At 36.3% G+C, this 18,626-nt stretch overlaps 3 protein-coding genes across 3 annotated transcripts; 2 read left to right on the forward strand and 1 right to left on the reverse strand.

The window, feature by feature from the left end:
* Positions 1–46: 46 nt before the first annotated feature.
* CCT6 (T-complex protein 1 subunit zeta) lies at positions 47–2,019 on the forward strand. Its single transcript, XM_760412.2, has 2 exons — positions 47–1,558; positions 1,648–2,019. The coding sequence occupies exons 1-2, from the start codon at positions 245–247 to the stop codon at positions 1,978–1,980; spliced, it is 1,647 nt and encodes a 548-aa protein (XP_765505.2). The 5' UTR covers positions 47–244; the 3' UTR covers positions 1,981–2,019.
* Positions 2,020–2,535: 516 nt separating this feature from the next.
* TpMuguga_02g00938 (uncharacterized protein) lies at positions 2,536–16,823 on the forward strand. Its single transcript, XM_760413.2, has 7 exons — positions 2,536–4,603; positions 4,714–6,535; positions 6,620–6,768; positions 6,804–7,266; positions 7,355–9,649; positions 9,686–14,097; positions 14,198–16,823. The coding sequence occupies exons 1-7, from the start codon at positions 2,569–2,571 to the stop codon at positions 16,801–16,803; spliced, it is 13,782 nt and encodes a 4,593-aa protein (XP_765506.1). The 5' UTR covers positions 2,536–2,568; the 3' UTR covers positions 16,804–16,823.
* Positions 16,814–17,946, reverse strand: TpMuguga_02g00939 (uncharacterized protein; the record flags this gene model as incomplete). Its single annotated transcript, XM_760414.2, has 1 exon — positions 16,814–17,946. The coding sequence occupies one exon, from the start codon at positions 17,944–17,946 to the stop codon at positions 16,888–16,890; it is 1,059 nt and encodes a 352-aa protein (XP_765507.1). The 3' UTR covers positions 16,814–16,887.
* Positions 17,947–18,626: the final 680 nt, after the last annotated feature.

Genomic DNA, 18,626 nt, shown 5'->3' on the forward strand with positions numbered 1-18,626 from the left:
TTTTAATGATTCTACACCATAATCAAATGATTCTATTATTATATTTTAAATAATTCGACGATTTGTTTAAAAATTCTTATTTTAATTATTAATTTATTCATATTTTGTATAGAATTCAGGAATTTTTTCAGAGACAGTGAGAGTACATCTTCGTTCTCGTGTAATGATAAACACTTCTTAACTGGGAAAAATAGAGTTTATATATTTTATAAAATAATTTAATTAATTCCTCTAAAAATTCAATATGGCAGTCAATATCTTAAATAGCAGGGCAGATAGCCTTCAGTCAGTTGCCGCCCTGGCTACTAATATACACGCAGCAAAGAGCCTTTTCGATATTTTGAAGACCAATTTGGGCCCTAAAGGAACGTGTAAAATGTTAGTAAATGGAGCAGGACATATAAAAATTACCAAGGATGGTAGCGTATTATTGAGTGAAATGATGATACAACATCCGACGGCGATGATTCTCTGCAGAGCAGCCTCAGCAATGGATGAAGTTACAGGTGACGGGACCACAAGTAACGTTTTATTCTCAACAAGTCTGATGAAAAATGCCGAAGAGTATATTTTGTACCAGAACGTACACCCGAAATATTTGTGTGATGGTTTTGACCTAAGCCTAAAGAAACTTGCAGATATTCTACCCACACTTGCCGTCCCAATATATAATACCACAGGAACTAATGGTGATAATCACTTGGAATCAGGAGAAATTGATTGGGAATTGATGGGTAACATAGTGAAAACATCAATATGTACAAAATTACCATATAAACTTGCTTTGCATATTTCAGAACAAGTACTCGAGTCTGTGAAAATAATATATGAACCAGGAAAACAACTTGACCTCTTCATGGTGGAAGTGTTACATATGAAGCATCGTTTTGCCTCAGAAACCAAGTTAATCAGAGGAATGGTCATGGACCATGGTACCCGTCACCCTGACATGCCCAAAAAGGTCACAAAGGCCTTTATTTTAACACTAAACTGCAGTTTGGAATATGAAAAATCTGAGGTTAACTCTGGATTCTTCTATGATTCAGCCGAGAAGAGGGAGGCACTTGTTAAGTCTGAACGTGAGTTTACTGATGAAAAGGTTAGAAAAATAATCGAGTTGAAACAAAAGGTCTGTTCAGAAAATGGTCACAGCTTCTGCGTCTTCAACCAGAAGGGAATAGACCCAATGGCCTTGGACATGATGGCCAAGGAAGGAATAATGGCTCTCCGCAGGGTTAAGAGACGTAACATGGAACGTCTTACACTTTGCTGCGGAGGAAATCCCTGTAATTCAGTAGAAGACCTTAAACCAGAAGATTTAGGATATGCAGATATCGTATACGAAGTAGTAGTTGGAGAAGAAAAATACACCTTTGTTGAGGGAGTGAAAGACCCAAAAAGTTGTACACTCTTAATCAAAGGCAGTAGTGATTACAGTATAAGCCAAATTAAAGACTCAATTAGGGATGGCCTTAGAGTAGTTAAAAACGCAATCGAAGATAAGAAAGTACTTCCAGGAGCCGGAGCTCCAGAATTAATCCTCTACAATCATCTTATGGTATTTTTATATACTAATTTATATTAAATATTCACATAATTATAATATATATACTAAAATGTTACCATGATGATATAAAAAATGTATAGGAATATTCTAAGGAAGTTAGAGGAAAGGCAAAATATGGAGTAATGGTCTTTGCAGAAAGTTTACTCGTATTACCGAAAGTATTAGCAGATAACGCAGGATTAGATGGAAAGGAAGTGGTGTTGGAAGTCTTGGACCAGATAAGGGAATCAGGAAGAACACTAGGACTAGATCTAGAGACCGGGAAGTACCTAGTTCCCTCAATAGATGGAGTCTGGGATAACTACAGCGTTAAGCTCCAGACTTTTACCATCGCAACCACAGTAGCGGAACAATTATTACTGGTCGATGAAGTAATAAAGGCTGGAAGGTCTATGCATAACGCTCCTTCGTAATATTAAAGTTACAAATTTAATGTAATAAGTGTAGTATTATATTTCATATATAATTTAATAAAATTAAATAATAAATATGACAATTGTTTAATAAATATAAAAAAATATTTAAAAGTGAAATCGGTAAATTAATTAAATGAAGATAAAATAAGGAAATTTTAAAAATAACAACTTATAAACGAAGAATTTGTAATTTAAATACTAAAATAAAAACAAAATAAAGTAATAAAATGTGTTAAATAAAATAACAAATGTGTAAAAGTGGAACATCTTGGGCATTAACTAGTGGTATAACAGAGTATCAGAAATTAAAGGATTTATAATTTCATTTTAATGTCAAGTTATTTTATTAAGTTAAGTTGGTAGTATTTTATTTTTAATTTGTATAGTATGTGTTAGTGGCTCAGATTTCAATTTATATTTTAAAAAATTGCCTTTTGAAAAATAGTTCATCTAAATTTTAGTTTTATCTTAATTTATCAGTGATTGAATTTTATTTATAGTAATTTTAATTTAAAACAGTAAAATCCTATTAAACGTAATGGTTAGAATATAGTTAAATCTCTTAAAGTTTATTGGCTTTACACAATGAGTTGGATTTGGAAGGATCAAAGTTTTATGGAACACGTTTGCAACGAGTTCCTGTCGTTCAACCTTGGCTCAGTGGTTCCGCCAACATTACTGTCTCCTTCCGCAAATTTAAACGCATCGGCGAACTTTATCGTAAGGATAATCAATAAAACGTTGGAGAAGAACGGAAATTTAATCAGTTCGGACGTTTATAAGAGTATTTTAAAATCAAAGGAAGTTATAAGCACAACAGATAGTATATTGTGGCAACATTTACAAGATGCAGTTACCTCAGCGGCAACTGGTAATTATTCCCTGTTGTACGGATTCATATTCAGTATGATAAACAGGGTGCGAGACTTGCACGACGATGAGTGGATTTTGATACCTGGAGGAGTGCTTTTATCCGAAAATAGTCCAGTAGAACAGCTGTGTTACTCCATATACAAGTGCAGAGGCGCAAGTACGTACATCTTTTGCGTAATCAACAACGGTGGCCACGGATTAAAGTATCATTCCTGTAGAGTTAACAAGGGGATTAAACTGGGAACCATACAGAGAGACTCCACAGTAGTGCTAAAAGACGTTAAGTCAGACTCACTCTTACACTCATCTTTCTGGTTCATGCTTTACAGGCTTCTGTATGTTCCAAGTTCACATAACTATGAAATTCTCTACACCGTACTTTTACCATTTCTGAATAATAAATCTTTGTTGTTGAACTGGAAATTGGAGACAAATGCAACATCCGGCGGGTCCAAATTTGGAACGACCAGTAACTCAAACACAATTAATAATAGTAAAGTGAGCTCAGACGACGCGGGTAACAAAAAGCTTTTAATTGAGGCTTTTACACAACTTCATGAAACACATGAGTCAAAACAGGTAAAGACAGAAAGCGCACGTTCTCTGTCACTGGAACTAAACAGTAACTTGGGCGGAGTATGGTTTGACGTTCCAGTAAACAAATATAAACCCTCAACAGTGTTTGACTCTTTGATGTCACTAGTTGAGATAATTCTCAGACATAACGGCGCAAATCAGACGGATATTGACTTGGTGTTTATCATGCTACAGCTTTCAACGTGCTTAATCATACACGAAGATATTGCGAAACTGACACCAAGTGAAGCACAGGTGCACTTAGGACACCGAAGTACCCTATTGTTCATACAACTTTCCTGTAAAAAACTCGCAATGATGGTAGCGGAGTTGCTTTTGCAGGAGTGTGGGAAGTCTAAGTTGATAGATATAGACGAGGATGCACTAACTATAGAACAGGCATCAGACTTGTCAAACGCTATTAACTCACTGCAAACTACTGGAACAAACGCAGTTAATTCCGTGGGCTCAATTAACACAAAAAAGGAATTGTATACTCTTATATCACACCTGGTTAATAGTATAGATAAGAAGATGTGTGAAGTTGTCCCAGGGAAATTAATTGGTATGGGTAACGGGTCCTGTACCATGGATCGCAAAATGTGCTCAATCGCAAATAATTTCGGTTTAAACTTGGAGTTCGACAATTTTGGAAAGTTCAGACTGGATGGAGCAAATGTTAATGAGCTGGCTAAAGGTACACTTAAGTCCTTAATACTGTTGCCTGTTGAGTTGACCAGCGTAGACTACCCAGTGAAAGACTATACGGACGTCTGTAAAGTGCTGAGAAAGTGTGTCCAGACCTGTACAATTTTAAGTAACCAAAGGGATGCAATGCCATACACATACGCATGGAGGTATCAACTCATTAAGCACGTTATCCTGAACCTGTTACCAATACCACTCCCGGTCACCCATATGGACGATTACTCTGAAGGGAAAACGGACTTCTGGAGCAGTATGGATATGTTAAGAGAAACACAACTTGATTTGTTGAGACTGTTGCAGTTACTGGCAAGGCATCTGTGTTGTGTGTTCTGTTCGCTGGTTAAAACAAGACAAATTGAAGGTGAAAAGACAGTGTTATTCGCGGCCATCTGCGCAGTAACTGATGTCATAGTTAGGAAAGTAGCCGTTGATACCCCGTCATATCTGTCACTTTTTTATTCAGGTATTTTTCAAACAATTACTATATTTAACTGTATATTTGATATATTTAGTTGTACAGTTATTACACGTATCCATACAATCACATGTTGAACCAAATATATTCTGATGTAGGACGTTCTGATGGACCGATTGGAAGTTTTGGGTTTTTTCTAGGAAATTTCGCAAATGAATCGTCATTCTATGGACTGACAGACCCAATGGTGGTAATTGTGAGAAATAAGTTGTTGGAATACTTTAAATCCCTCGAAAAGACAGTGGACAAGTATAATGTGCTTTTCTCGTGGGAAAATAATATGGAAATAAGTAAAGGAGATGAACTCTTGCTTCAGTTGCTGTCACTCCAGCTAGGATTTAACAGGAACCCAGACGATATCAGAAAGTATTACATTAACGAGTCGAGCGAGTTTAGTTGCGTGTTCCCAGAGTTCGCAAACTTGAGAGATGTGGTGTTTTTGGCAAAGTCAATTGGATGGTCACAGAACTCAATCAGTGTAAGTAGATACTCTTTGGAGGATAGTACGCTAAAGTATTCATTGAATAGCAGTGGGAGTTCAAGCTGTACAATAAGCGTAAAGGTGTTTGGAAAGTCACTGAAGGTTTCTCCAATTGTAACCAGCAGTAAGAGAGGAGTAAACGTTTCATACTATAGAAAAATGATGAAGTGGTTCTCAGGAAGCAGTAGTAAGAATATAACAAGCGCAGCAGACCCACATAACCTAACGGATATAGAAATCAATAATGAAACTGACGTGTTACACCTGAGTTCGTTCCCAGATTATGGAGGAAAGTTGGGTAGAAGAGATAGTGAGATTTTACTCCAGTACCTGACTGCAAGTTATGTGAGAATCCCACTAGTGACGCAGTTCTTCAGTGATGAGGCGAACCTTCAGGCTTTGGTGAGTGAAGAATTACAGAAGGTGGTCGTGGCAAGTATATTTGAGCCTGGAACATGGCAGAGCAGTACAATGGGATCGAAGTTGCCACAAACAGCACCAGTGCAAACAAGAGACGTTCTATCCACAAGTCTAGGACTGTTGTTCAACGAGATTTTGAACTCACCAAATTGCCTATTGAGTAGCATCGAACAGATGTTAGAGCTGACACTCCAGAGAGATCATCAAGTATACACAGGAGAGTCCTCTAAACTACTACTGTTCATCACAAAATTGGCAGTTTATGTGTCAAACTATATAAAGATAGTAATAGAGTATAATATTCGGTGTAAAAGTGAGTCGACTGAAGGATTTAATTTGCAAAATTTGTTGTATGTGCCTGAAATAGTAGTGGATGAGGATAACTTTAAAGAATTACAAAATTTCCAGAATAGAATAAATAAATTACTCAGAGAATCCGCAAGAGTATTGACCAAAAGAGCAATCAAGGCAGAGATAGCAAATGAACATAACGCTGCTGCAGCTTCAATGGCGCATGTGGCACTGATATATAATTATCTGATTTTGCTAAACTATCAAAGTGGGTCTCAATCTGGAAGAAGTACAGGCAGATCATCTTCCGGGCAATATGATGATTTACATTTAAAACTAGCAAGTTGTATATTCTTTGTGTTTGTACATCACCAATTTAATGTTGAGCACTATACAGGAATGGATACAGAGATTGAAGAAGATCCGCTCTGTCTTCCGGACATGGAAATGTTTAATGTTATGCAAACTTCGAGAAATTTACTCCTGAACTACTTCAGGAACACAACAGATGTTAGCTCCAAGATGGATCATTTAGTCAAGGTTGTATCAAATCTAGGTTCAACGAGTTTGCAAAATCAAAGTGCAGCATCTGATAAAAGAAATAATCTGCCTGATAATTATGAGAGTCAGAAAGAAGTTGATATTTGGCAGGAGATATTGACGCCGAGTTTGTCTGGAAGGTTTACGAAAGCATCAGCGGCACAAAAGGCACTCTTACAAATAACAAAGTGAGTTAAACATTATAATAGTATCATAATTATATATTTAATAGAGTATAGTAATAGTATACTAGTGGTATAATAATAATTTAGTAGTGGAGATGAAATTGAGCTTGATGATGTGTTGCTGGAAAGCTTTTACGTTGACGAAGAGTTTGAAGACGCAACACAGACAGGTTGGGGATTTGATTCCCAAGTGACAACTGGAATTAAAGAAGAATTACAAACTCCACAGCCCAAAGGTATTTTTTATATATTAATAATAAAAATACATTAGTTGAAGATAAAGAAAAGCATGATAAAGGATTAGTCGCAAATACAAAGAGCCAGGTGATAAGTAAGACAAACAAGGCAATTAAACATTCCAAATCACTAGGTAAGAAGATGTATCGAAAGTTGAAAAAGAAGAAGAAAACAGTAGACCAAGTTACACCACTGGATAAGTATGAAAATTGGTTGAAAATGAAGGTAATGCAGCATTGCGATATCGAGATTAACTTCCAAACGGCAGAGTTCTCACTTAAGAAGAATAAACTCCAGCTCCTGGGACACTGGGTGAATCAGTATGACCATTTTGTAAACATATTTGGAAAAGTAACAAATAAAACTACAATACAGTCTGCAACAGTGCAACTTCATAAGAATCGGCATTGGTTACGCCTGACAGGAAGGGATTATGACCTAATAAAATGGGAACCAGATGAACAACAATATCAACTCACAAACAAAACCACTTTCAAGTATGATTTACATACCTCTATACACGTAATTATTTTGATACATATATTTATGTACCTGTATATTTATATTGTGATAATAATGATGCAGATATAATAACCCTCCGAAGGGTATGGAATGGGTCACAAATGTTTTGGAACCGTTTATATCACAATACGCATCGAAATGGAGCTTTTTTATAGACAAAGATGTGGTTTCAAGCCTGAATCAGAGTTCATCAAGTTCTGACGGATTTTATGATGATTTCAAGCATCCAGATGATGAAGTAGATTCAGTGAGAATATATGCACAATATACAGCTCCAATCCAACCACCGTCTGGAGGAAGTTATAACCTAGTGACCACAACCACACCAAACAATGATATTCCAGTGGATTTGTTTTACCAGAGTACCATGTGTAAAATGATTGATTATACACAAGCATATGCACCACAGGAACACGAAGGCTTGATTAGAATTGCAACAGATACATTCAGTACCATCAGTAACGTTATTACAGATACAGCATCAACGATAACCAAATTGGCGGGAACAAGTAGTAGTTCTAAATCTAAAGAAAAAGAAAAGGAGAAAGAGAAGGAAAAGGAAAAGAGTTCTAGAGAAAAAGGTGTTAAGAATAGTGTAGTAAATAAGGAAATATACGTCACAAGAACTCCACCGTGTATATATGTTTTTGATATTCTGGAAGTCGGAAGAACATGGTACAGATCATTATGCTACTGCAGTGATGTGACAATGTCATTCTGTTCATCAATACCACGATACATAACAACAGCAGGTAATTTCTCGTCTAGTGGTAACCTGGCAAGTAAAAGATGTAACATAGTACTTGGAGATCCGACAGACCTTAGCAACGCGGCCAGTGACCCATCACTCTTAATAATTCGCCATAAAACAATGAGTAACAGAGTTGATTCAGTACAAAGGTTAAACAGCATTGATTCATCCTCATCAGCAGATTCAGTTTCCCATAAAGGAGTGGAATATGAAATGTATGTGTTGCCAAAATTGTTATATGGTTTACTACCCCAAGTGCTCTTGTATGAGTACCAGTTTTGGCAGAATCTGAAAACTTCAGATTTAATCGGATATCCAATTAACCAACCTAAAACTAACTCTATGGAAATGGGATTGGAGATAGAGTCTGAGGATTCAGTGGTAGAAGACGTTACAAAGAAAAACTATTTAGTAGTGGAATTGGTGAGTTTAGGACCAATAGATACAGGATATTTCCAACAATCAGAAGCTAAAGCAACAGTATGTAGAAGAAATAAGATGACAGAAGAGGTGTATTATTTGGTAAATTTACAAAACACCAAGGACACAACGATAAGAGATTTTGTATCAACACTAACCAGATTAGATGATTTGTCCCATATTTTGGCATGGTCATTACAATCTCAAGTGTACGATACTCCTTCAGGATTATCACCAGTCTCAGACAAAATTACTAATAAAATCGACCTAATTGAGTATTCAAAGCTTGGATTGACATTTAGACTGGATGCGACAAAGGCAAACAGTAACCGTTATATATGCGATGAATATAATGGGTTGTATTTGAATTATGGAGATGTTAACTCAAGCCCACTAACCAGTAAGTTGATCCGAGGTTTGGAAAACTCGTTGTTGTTGTCTGACGATGATGGGGAATTGTACATTCTAGTAAGTACAGTTCGTTGCCCGATGAGAATATACCCCAATGTACCAAACTCACATGTGGCTTCTACTACAATCTACAATTATTTGGTAGGTTTGGCCTGGCCAGAACTGGTTTACGATGGCCATAATCCAAACTGGCTTAATAACTTGGATAGCAGACACTATTTATACAAGGTACACACCAGCAGGTGCTTTCTCTTTGTGCCGACAAGCTCAAGTCTACTGTATTTGCTAATGTGCAGGTTCCTGGATAGACAATATGAACAAGTTTGCCGTCTGAGTTCGAACATGATATTCGATCAAGTCCAAAACGATGAGTCTATACTATTCTGGTCAATAATATCTAGGATTGATTCGAACAGAGATACACACCCAGATGCATACGCAAGCAGATTACATATACTTTTGGCAGCACATAAACAAGGAATGACAGTTAGTAAAGGAATTAACATACTTACTGTATCAACAAATAAGTTTAAAAGAGGATTTAGTGCATTTAAGTCAATTTTCTCAGGTCGACACTCATCTGAAACATCAACACAAGATAAGCATGTGTCCAACAGCCTAAATAACACACAACTGAACCAAGAGAAGGATGATAAAATATTTATAAATTGGATACTCCATCAAGAGTTGTGTTATTATATTAATTTGAACAGATTTGTAAGTGCAGGATGCAAATTAAGTGTGGAGGAGGAATTAGAGTTGTTATCTCTGTCGCAGTCTTATTTCAGTAGTTTTCCACTTTTATCCAACAGGTACTATCTGCTCAATTCTCTTAAAAAAAGTGGAAACACATTGATAAGAGAACATGTGGTGGGTAACGATGTTGAGTTCTCAGTACCGAGCAAGCCAACAGTCACAAATTTCGACGAGATAATTGACCGTTCAGTGGTAGATAAAAACCTGTTAGTTGATGCAGCAACATCGTTTACGACAATAAGGTATAAAAGACCCCAGGAAATGCAAAGCGGACCGAACTCTTTGGAGTATGTAGATAAAATGCTACAAAAGGGGATGACAATCTCAGAGTTCATGACCGTTTACGAGCTTTTGCTGGGAGTGTTCCCACTATCAACGTTCCCAAATGAAAGTAGTCACGGCTGGGGGGCGATTCTGACCAGAGTAATAAGTTATAAAGAAAAGGGTTCTAAGAACGTGATGATGTCCACGTTAAAGGTTCTATGTTCAAACCCGTCACTAGCACCTCATATGCCACCATGTCCAGAGGATTTGAATAAAAAGAAGCAATTCACAGCAATGTTTACAAGAGTGCATCAACCAGTACATAAGTTTTTGGGGGACCTACAAAGAGTCTTCAACAAGTTGGATGAAGATAAGGAAATTTCATGGGATTCAACGGCCAAATCAGTTAGTAGAATAGATTATGTGATTAAAGTGGATCCAGTAATACCGAAAGGAACGTTGACAACGCCGTGGATGTTCCGTTCATACTCTACAGACTACGGAAGAGCACAATTTAATATGAAAAGTTGCACAGTTAAATCAATAACAATTACAAATGATTTGCTCAAAGATATGTCAACACAACTTATTTCTGAATCCATTTTATCAGATTTGTATAACTCTAAAACAAATGGAGTTATTACAGATGACGAATATGGATTTGGAAAGAACAAGAAAATGCCAATTGACCTTGACAACCATTGGATAATGAAGTATGATGTGTGTAAAAAGTATATGGAAAGATTAAAGGTTGAATACCAGAGGTATCTAGACCAGCAGGATCAACAATTAGTGATGATGAACGCTTATGTGGGATTTGATGAACAGACTATAGATAAGACAATCAAGGGAGATAAAGACCAGTTAACCAAAGGAGTATCACAACTTACAACCCTAAAGGAGAGGTTACTGAATTTATTCAAGTCAGACGGACAGTTCATAGATTCCTCAATCAAGACAGTGTTACAGCAGGCAAATTCTATAACTTCAGGAAGTTTGCCGTCCCCAGCGGATTTTTCTAGTCTATCCCCTCAAAATCCTCCAAATACAACAGTTGATGGAGTTAACGCAGTGGTAGACAAAATGAGCAAAGTTGGAGGGAATATCAAGACGTTGGTGAACACGACAATTAAACAAGGAATTGGTAAAAATACAGGGATTAACATTAAAAATGTGATTAATACAATGACTAAAAGTCACCAAGTCCAAGATAATCAGTTCCCAGTATTAAATTACAATGATGGAAATTTGGCATGGAGTTTTGTGTTTGGAAAGTTAGGAGGTTTGGAAAATATGATAACGTTTGAACATTTAGTGGAGTGTTTGGTTTCAAGTAAAGGTGATAACAGTTTGAGATATTTAAACCCATTTATCTCAGATACAAACGAGATATTCTCCTTGGTTGCAGTGATCATGTTATCAGTAAACCGCCGAATACATGTGGCCAAGTGTATATCACTGCTACTCTCAATATTGCAGGCAATTAAGAGGTTTTATAACCTGCTTTCACTGCATACCACTGCCAGTACAACAGATGAGATTAACATGTTAAAGTGTGAAATTATAACCTCATCAAAGCTGTTGTCGGAGAAGTTGAAGATATCAAGACACTATATCAAGAATGAGGGTAAAGGAATACAGTTTGATCCAAGATTGCTGCTTTTCGAGTTTAACTGTGGCATTTTGCTGTATAAGAGACAAGTTGAGTTGGTGGAAAACTTTACAAAAAACGCGAAAAACAATAATAGCTGTTGTCACCAGATGATTATGGGAGAAGGAAAGACGACAATTGTAGGGCCACTTCTGTCTTTGTTGCTGGCAGACGGAGAGAAACTGTTTATACAAATCTGTCCAAACTCGCTCCTTGAGTTCACGAGGTCAACACTAAGAGAAACCTTTTCAGCAGTGATTAAGAAGAATGTTTACACATTCAAGTTTACAAGGTTTGATAAGGCTACACCTGAACTATATTTGAAGCTTTTACAGGCAAAACAGACCAGATCAGTAGTTATTGCAACACCAACAAGCATAAAGTCACTTTTCCTTAAGGTTTTGTACTGTTTCCACAAATTGGAGTCAGGAGAACTTAAGCGTGATGTATCTAGAAGAGTGAATAATTTGCATAAGAAGTTGGTAGGTATCTGGAACATGACAAGTTCAAAAGTGGTAGATTTAGCAAATTCAACAACAAGATCCAAGGATAGTAGTACTGCACGTTCACCAAAAGATAATAATAGTAAAGATAAATCTAAAAAGTCTAAAGATAAACCGAAAACTAATGAAGTTGGTACCTCAAACCTAAACAATGACTACGTATACCAAAGAGATGTCCAGCTTGAGTTAGATATGTGTCTGAGGATACTGGAACTATTTAATAATGCAGTGCTCTTGATGGATGAAATTGATCTTTTGTTACATCCACTCAAGAGTGAACTTCACTGGCCAATGGGAGAAAAGGTGCCAATATCCCACCTTAACAATAGTGACTTCCAGATAAGATGGTTGCTTCCATGGCATATACTGAGAGTGCTGTACCAAAATCCAGAAGAACAAATTGCAAAAGGAGAGAGGTTTATATTCACAAGAATTAAAAGATGTATAGAAGAGGCAGTAGTTAATAGTTATCTGTCGAACTTTCCCCATATAATCCTATTGTCAGTCAAGTGGTACCAAAATGAGTTGTTACCACTAATGGTGGAGTGGGTGTACCAGTTCTTGAGGACAAAAAATCTAGTGGTAGAGACATACAACGAGGTGTATCAATACATTGTTAACAGAAATGTAAGTAGTAACTTGAGAAGTGTCAAAGTTTTGGTATTTGCAAGAGATTGGCTCTGTAGCATATTCCCCCACGTCATATCCAAAGTTAACCAGGTTAATTACGGTATCTTAAGCCTTAAGCAAATTGAAGAAGGAATGTCATATAACCCAAATATGCCCCAAACAAGGAAAATGCTCTCAGTCCCATTTGTAGGTAAAGGAACACCAGCAAGAGATTCTGAATTTTCACACCCAGACGTCCTGATAGGGTTTACCATCCTGTCAACAATTTACCAGGGCTTGAGGTTCACAGACTTTGTACTTACAATAAGACACCTCTGCAGTAATTTTTATCAGGAACCGGGGAAAGCAGAGTTTAGACCCTCATATAAGCTGTTCAATAAGTGGTTAAATTCAGTAGGCTACTACGCTAATACAACTAACGCCTCTAAATCCACCAGCAAGAACAGTTACCACTACATAAAATATGTGGAACCTACAGGACCAACAGAATTGAAACCAGCAAAAGCCGACGTTTTGAATGGAGATTTATCAAACAATGTTGATGGACTTGATGGGTTTGTAGACAAAGATGTAGCTGAATTGAGTGAAATGGTTGAGGAAGTTCTAGAAGTGGATACAGACCGAGTTTGGTGTTTGGATGGAATAAATGTATTTGATAATGAGCAGTTGAGTGTATTGTATAAAATATTGAAAAATAGCCCGATTGTGATTGAGTATTATTTATGCCGAGTTTTGTTTCCACTGGCAATGGAGTACTGTGAGATGCAAATGACAGCCACTGCCCAAGAGCTGGGATCAAGCATTCTGTTTCCAACGAGGTTGGGATTCTCAGGAACACCATCAGATTTGCTCCCGGTGGAAATGAACGGATGTAATTTCTCACCAGGAGTTGACGGGAAGATGATTGCAGTTTCAACTGATGAAACAATAGTGAGTGGTCCGGTTCTATTACCAGTTGGCTGGGACTCAGATTCGATAATTAATCTTGTGGCCAACTCCCCTGATAAACCACTTGCACTCATTGATACAGGAGCACTTATAACAAACTATACTAACTATGAAGTAGCTAAATTACTCTTGGTAAGAGGGCTGGCACACGTAGATGGTGTGGTATTTCTCGACGATGATGACAGGCAAATGATACTCTTGAGAAATAAGTGGAATGTGACTCTCTTGGCACATTGTGGAATACCACTTCAAAAAAGATTCAGTTTTTATGACCAGATCCACGCAACTGGGCAGGATATCAAACAATCCCCAAGAGCAATTGCCTACGTCACTATAGGACCCGACATGACTTTCAGAGATTTCGCTCAAGGATCGTGGCGTATGAGAGGTATTGGACAAGGACAAACCATCAAAATCATTCAACCACCCGAAATTAATCAACAAATCAGTTCTCTAACAAATAATAAAGGAGGTAATCACTACTCATGACTGATGCTATATATATATATATTATCTGTTATATATAAAATTTACTCAATTGTGTTATAATACGATAATATAATATTGTTTAGTTTTGGGATGTATATCATGGTTACTTTTGAAAGGATTATTGAATGAGGTTAGGTTGGGAAGATTGTTGATTGAGCAATGTGTGGAGAATATAGCAAGGAAGAGATCATTTCAAGCACTGGTGCATGATCATCTTAATATAGGAGGGAATGTACACCTGGGAGCACACGTGCAGCTTTTCAGAGAGTTTAGAGATTTCTCCATACCAAACACATTTGCACCCAAAGTGACATTGAATAAAAGAATATTGGATTTCAGTGCAAGACATCAAATCTCACACAACCAGCTCAACTCAATAACATCTTTTTTGAACCAGCAAGAGATAAAGGATGATTTTGTTAATATGAACTATTCAAATTCATTTGATTTTAGTAAAAATAAGTATAATAATGGACCTGCATACAGTTTCTCAGGCCATGGGTCCTCAAGAACCAGTAATATTAATCAAATTAGTAGTACAACACAGGATTTATTTGCACTAACAGATGACGAAGATATGTTTGAAACTCAAGACCAGCCTAAACCCTCAAGTTCCAGAGAAATGAACGATTACCTGGGAATGGAAATCACAATTGATGATGAGTTCTCAATGGAAGCTGAACACGAGCAAGAGATGGAAGTACTTGAACAAGAAGAAGAAGCCACACAAATGCGAGAACAGATGAAAGAAGAGGAACATGTAACAGAGGAAGAATTACCAGCACCACACTCCTATAGTAGAAGTGATGAAGATTTGGTATACTGGCCCTTGAATGATCTGGTTGACCCGAATAAGCATTTGGAGTTTTTGCGTTGTCGGGATTTTTATTTATACAGAAAAGATGGGCACAAATATACATTACCATTTCCAGACTACCTGTCAATAACTCCCAACTTCTACAAGATCAAGTGGTCCTCAAGTACCTACAGGAGAATGAAGAATGTATTGGTTGTTGTGGATGTATCCAACCAGACAGCAGATGTTAGTAGAGTTCTCCAAGTTAATCAACCATATTCAAGCCCAACACACTCTAATCACAGTTACTCAGCACATCTGAACCAGATCTCAATACCCACAAATATAGTTCATGATGTCATTAGAGCTTATGAGGCTCTGGATGATAAGTATGTATCAAGAGGACAGGGTAGTTCTGGAGCAATTGTGGACGCAGATTCAAGTTTATCAATTCTCAATGCAGTGGACCCAGAAGGACCAGACGAGTGGGAACTCATTAGTGAACTTGTAATGATGAATATAAACAAATATAGAGTTCAAAATAAGACTAACATGATTGGAGTAAATGATTTCCTCTCGTGCATACAAAACTTGTACTCAATTGATCCATCGAGAAGATACATTGTTGTGACTTTAGCTGAAGCGGAAGCAATTAGAGCCTGGCTACATAAAAATAAAAAAACAAATACTAAAATAGCACTAAGGCACCTGGCGGCCAAGTTCCAGCCCTTTGATTCTAGCGCAGTATACGCCCCAAAATACTTTGATAAGCTAAAATCCTTAGTTGGACTCCAGTCGAGAGTTGTCAACAGCTGCCTCCGCTTTTTCAATTCTGAAATACAATTCTCAGAAGCACAAATTGCAATACTTACAAGCATACTCAAGAGTGTGAGTCCACAAGATAGGCTAGCATACTATCAAAACTTGAGAGAAACACGACTAGTAGTTCAGAATATGAAGATGGCAATAAGTTTTTGTGAGTTGTTGGGGAAACTATTCTCATACAATAACATTGACGATTTTGTAATTCGTCTGCTCTCACTGAAATTTCAGCACGTAATGGACCAAAAGGGAGGCCCATCATGTCTCCTTTCATCTCTTAAATGTGATAAACTCTCGTACGCACATTTGGAAAAGATTATTAATCCAAACCCGCAAAAACCTTTGGCCAAAAATGAAGAACTAAAGGCATTTTTCACAATTATCGATGTTGATTGTGACGGAGTAATATCTCTGGAAGACCTGCAAAACATATATCAGGAACCAACAAAACCATCACTACTAAAAATTATAACATCTGTTCAATTCTCTCTTGTAAAATACAAACAAGCCAGGCTTGTGGCTTCTTGCCCAATTCTGCTCTCGTTCACAGCGAAACGACTCACACATGTAAAATCTGAAACTGCTGTAATATCTCAATACTTTGTACCCACCAATTCCAGTGCTAAGATGACATTTAGTGGTTTTGGCATGGATTTAGAAGTGTACATCAATGTTTTGATGTTAATTCGAGGAAATGGAATAGATTTGTTTATGAAGCCACCTACTAGTTTTAAAGTTGTTTGGAAAGACCAAATTGACCCGAATTTGGTACTTTGGGAACCTGAAGCTCCTACTGGATACTCCAGCCTAGGACTAGTGGCAACCACAGGAAATCAACCACCTAGAACAAGCATACACTGCATTCCAACTAAATGGCTCGAAAGTTTAGATAAATATGATACTATTGCCCTAGATGGATTTGATTCAGACAACAAGTCATTTAAGCTTACATTGTACTTGGCGAATGGAGTACTAAGTCTCACCCCGCCCATGAGACTCATGTACGACAACTTCGCCCTCCAACAGGATTTTTTCGACGACTCAAACATACCCGCAATTTTACCTTTATAATATAATATAATATAAAAAAACTACATTAAATATTATTTTTACAGAAATTTTATTAAAACGCTATTTTACACCAAATATTAATAGTTAGAGGTCTTTGTTGTTTTCAGCATTACCCTCAATCCAACTACTGCCGTATGGATAAAAAACTTTACTAATTTCTTTGTTGCTGGAATTTTTCAGAACCAGGTTAAGCTTAGTCGTTTTGTCAGATTCAACTGTTCCAGTTACTTTTATGCAAAAGAGATCGGAAGATGATTCCCAAATCAAATCATCTGAACCGGAACCATGAGAAACTTTAATTATACTAAAGCCTTCTTCAGGCTCATATGTGTAAGTACCATTATTGTTAGTTATACTTGAAGTATAATTGCAATTTGGAGCATCTTCTTTCGTCTTTACATCCAGATAAACGGTCTTATCTGGGACCCATATTCCTCCACCTTGGTCTATTAAAACAACCTCGGATGTATTGGAACCATCGGTTGTATCTAGAGTTATCTTAACAAGGTTACCTGATTGTATAGTGGTTGTGACTTTAGTGCAATACCAATTACCAGTAGCCTTCCAAAACAGTTGAGCGCTAGAACAACACGATTTTAAAAAAACTAAACCAATCTTTTTATTATCTTTGGGAGTATATGTGTTTTCTCCATTGTTATCCTTAACAGTAGAAGTAAATGTGTAATCAGGTTTGTTTTTGTCGTTGATGTTTAAAGCAACTGTGCCTAATTCATGATAAATACCACGAGTTTTTGTGAATGTTTTTGTTGTATTAGAACCGTTACGTACTGTTTCTATAACAAGGATTCTATCTTTGCCTGATTTTTTTCTTATTCTTACAAATTTTGAGTGTTCTCCGTCCTCTGCCTTCCAAACTACGAATTTTTTATAGTTAACTGTCGTGATTATGTTCGAATGTGTAGTGGTGTAAGTTCGAAAATTTTGGCCACCGTATTTTTTATCTTCAACAACTAAGTATTCATTACTGCTTCCACAACTGGCATCTAATGTGATTTCACTATAATGTGTAGGTGATTCAGAATCACCATGGGTTGAAACCAAAGTTTCTATATCTTCCGAGGCATTAATATAAACAAATATGTATAGCCCGGCAAGAAAAAGTAGTTTTAAAACATAATTCATATAAACTGCATTTAAAAATCTATATTTAGATAACTTTATTTTATTAATTTGGATGGGGCATGTAAAAATGAATAACTTCAAAATAAACATTTATGGTTTCTAAACAACATCTTCTATTATTTATTGTTATGTAATAATTTAGTTTAGTGTATTAAATTAGACTTTTTGGTAAATTTTTATCAAGTAACCCGTAACATTCATATACCATGCAATCTTAAATTCTTTCATAAACATCTTATAATAAAATAATTTGACTATGAAATTTACTTTATAATCATTATAGTAGTCTTGATATTTAGTTAATTTTAAAATGTGTAAATTGAATGAGTTCTTTCGACTTGAGGTAAAAGTGTATAATCATTTAAATCCTTAAATATACATAATTTCTTGTGATTCGTAATGTGATTGATTTGATAATTTGTAGATATCTGCGTTTATAATCTTAGATTTGAAATGTGTGGACTATAATTACAAGAATTATTCATTATTTAAGGATATAAAATAACAAAAAATAAGTATTAAGTAAAAATTAAATAAAAATTATTAAATGAAAGAATAAAACAAAAATAAAGTGTTTATATATGTTAAAATGTAAATAAATTGTGAATCTAATCAGATTACATAATACGGTATTAAAAAAATGCAATGAAATGAGGAACGAACTCCAGAAAATATTATTG

Source organism: Theileria parva, chromosome 2 (assembly GCF_000165365.1).
Source record: "Theileria parva strain Muguga chromosome 2, complete sequence, whole genome shotgun sequence".
NCBI lineage: Eukaryota > Apicomplexa > Aconoidasida > Piroplasmida > Theileriidae > Theileria > Theileria parva.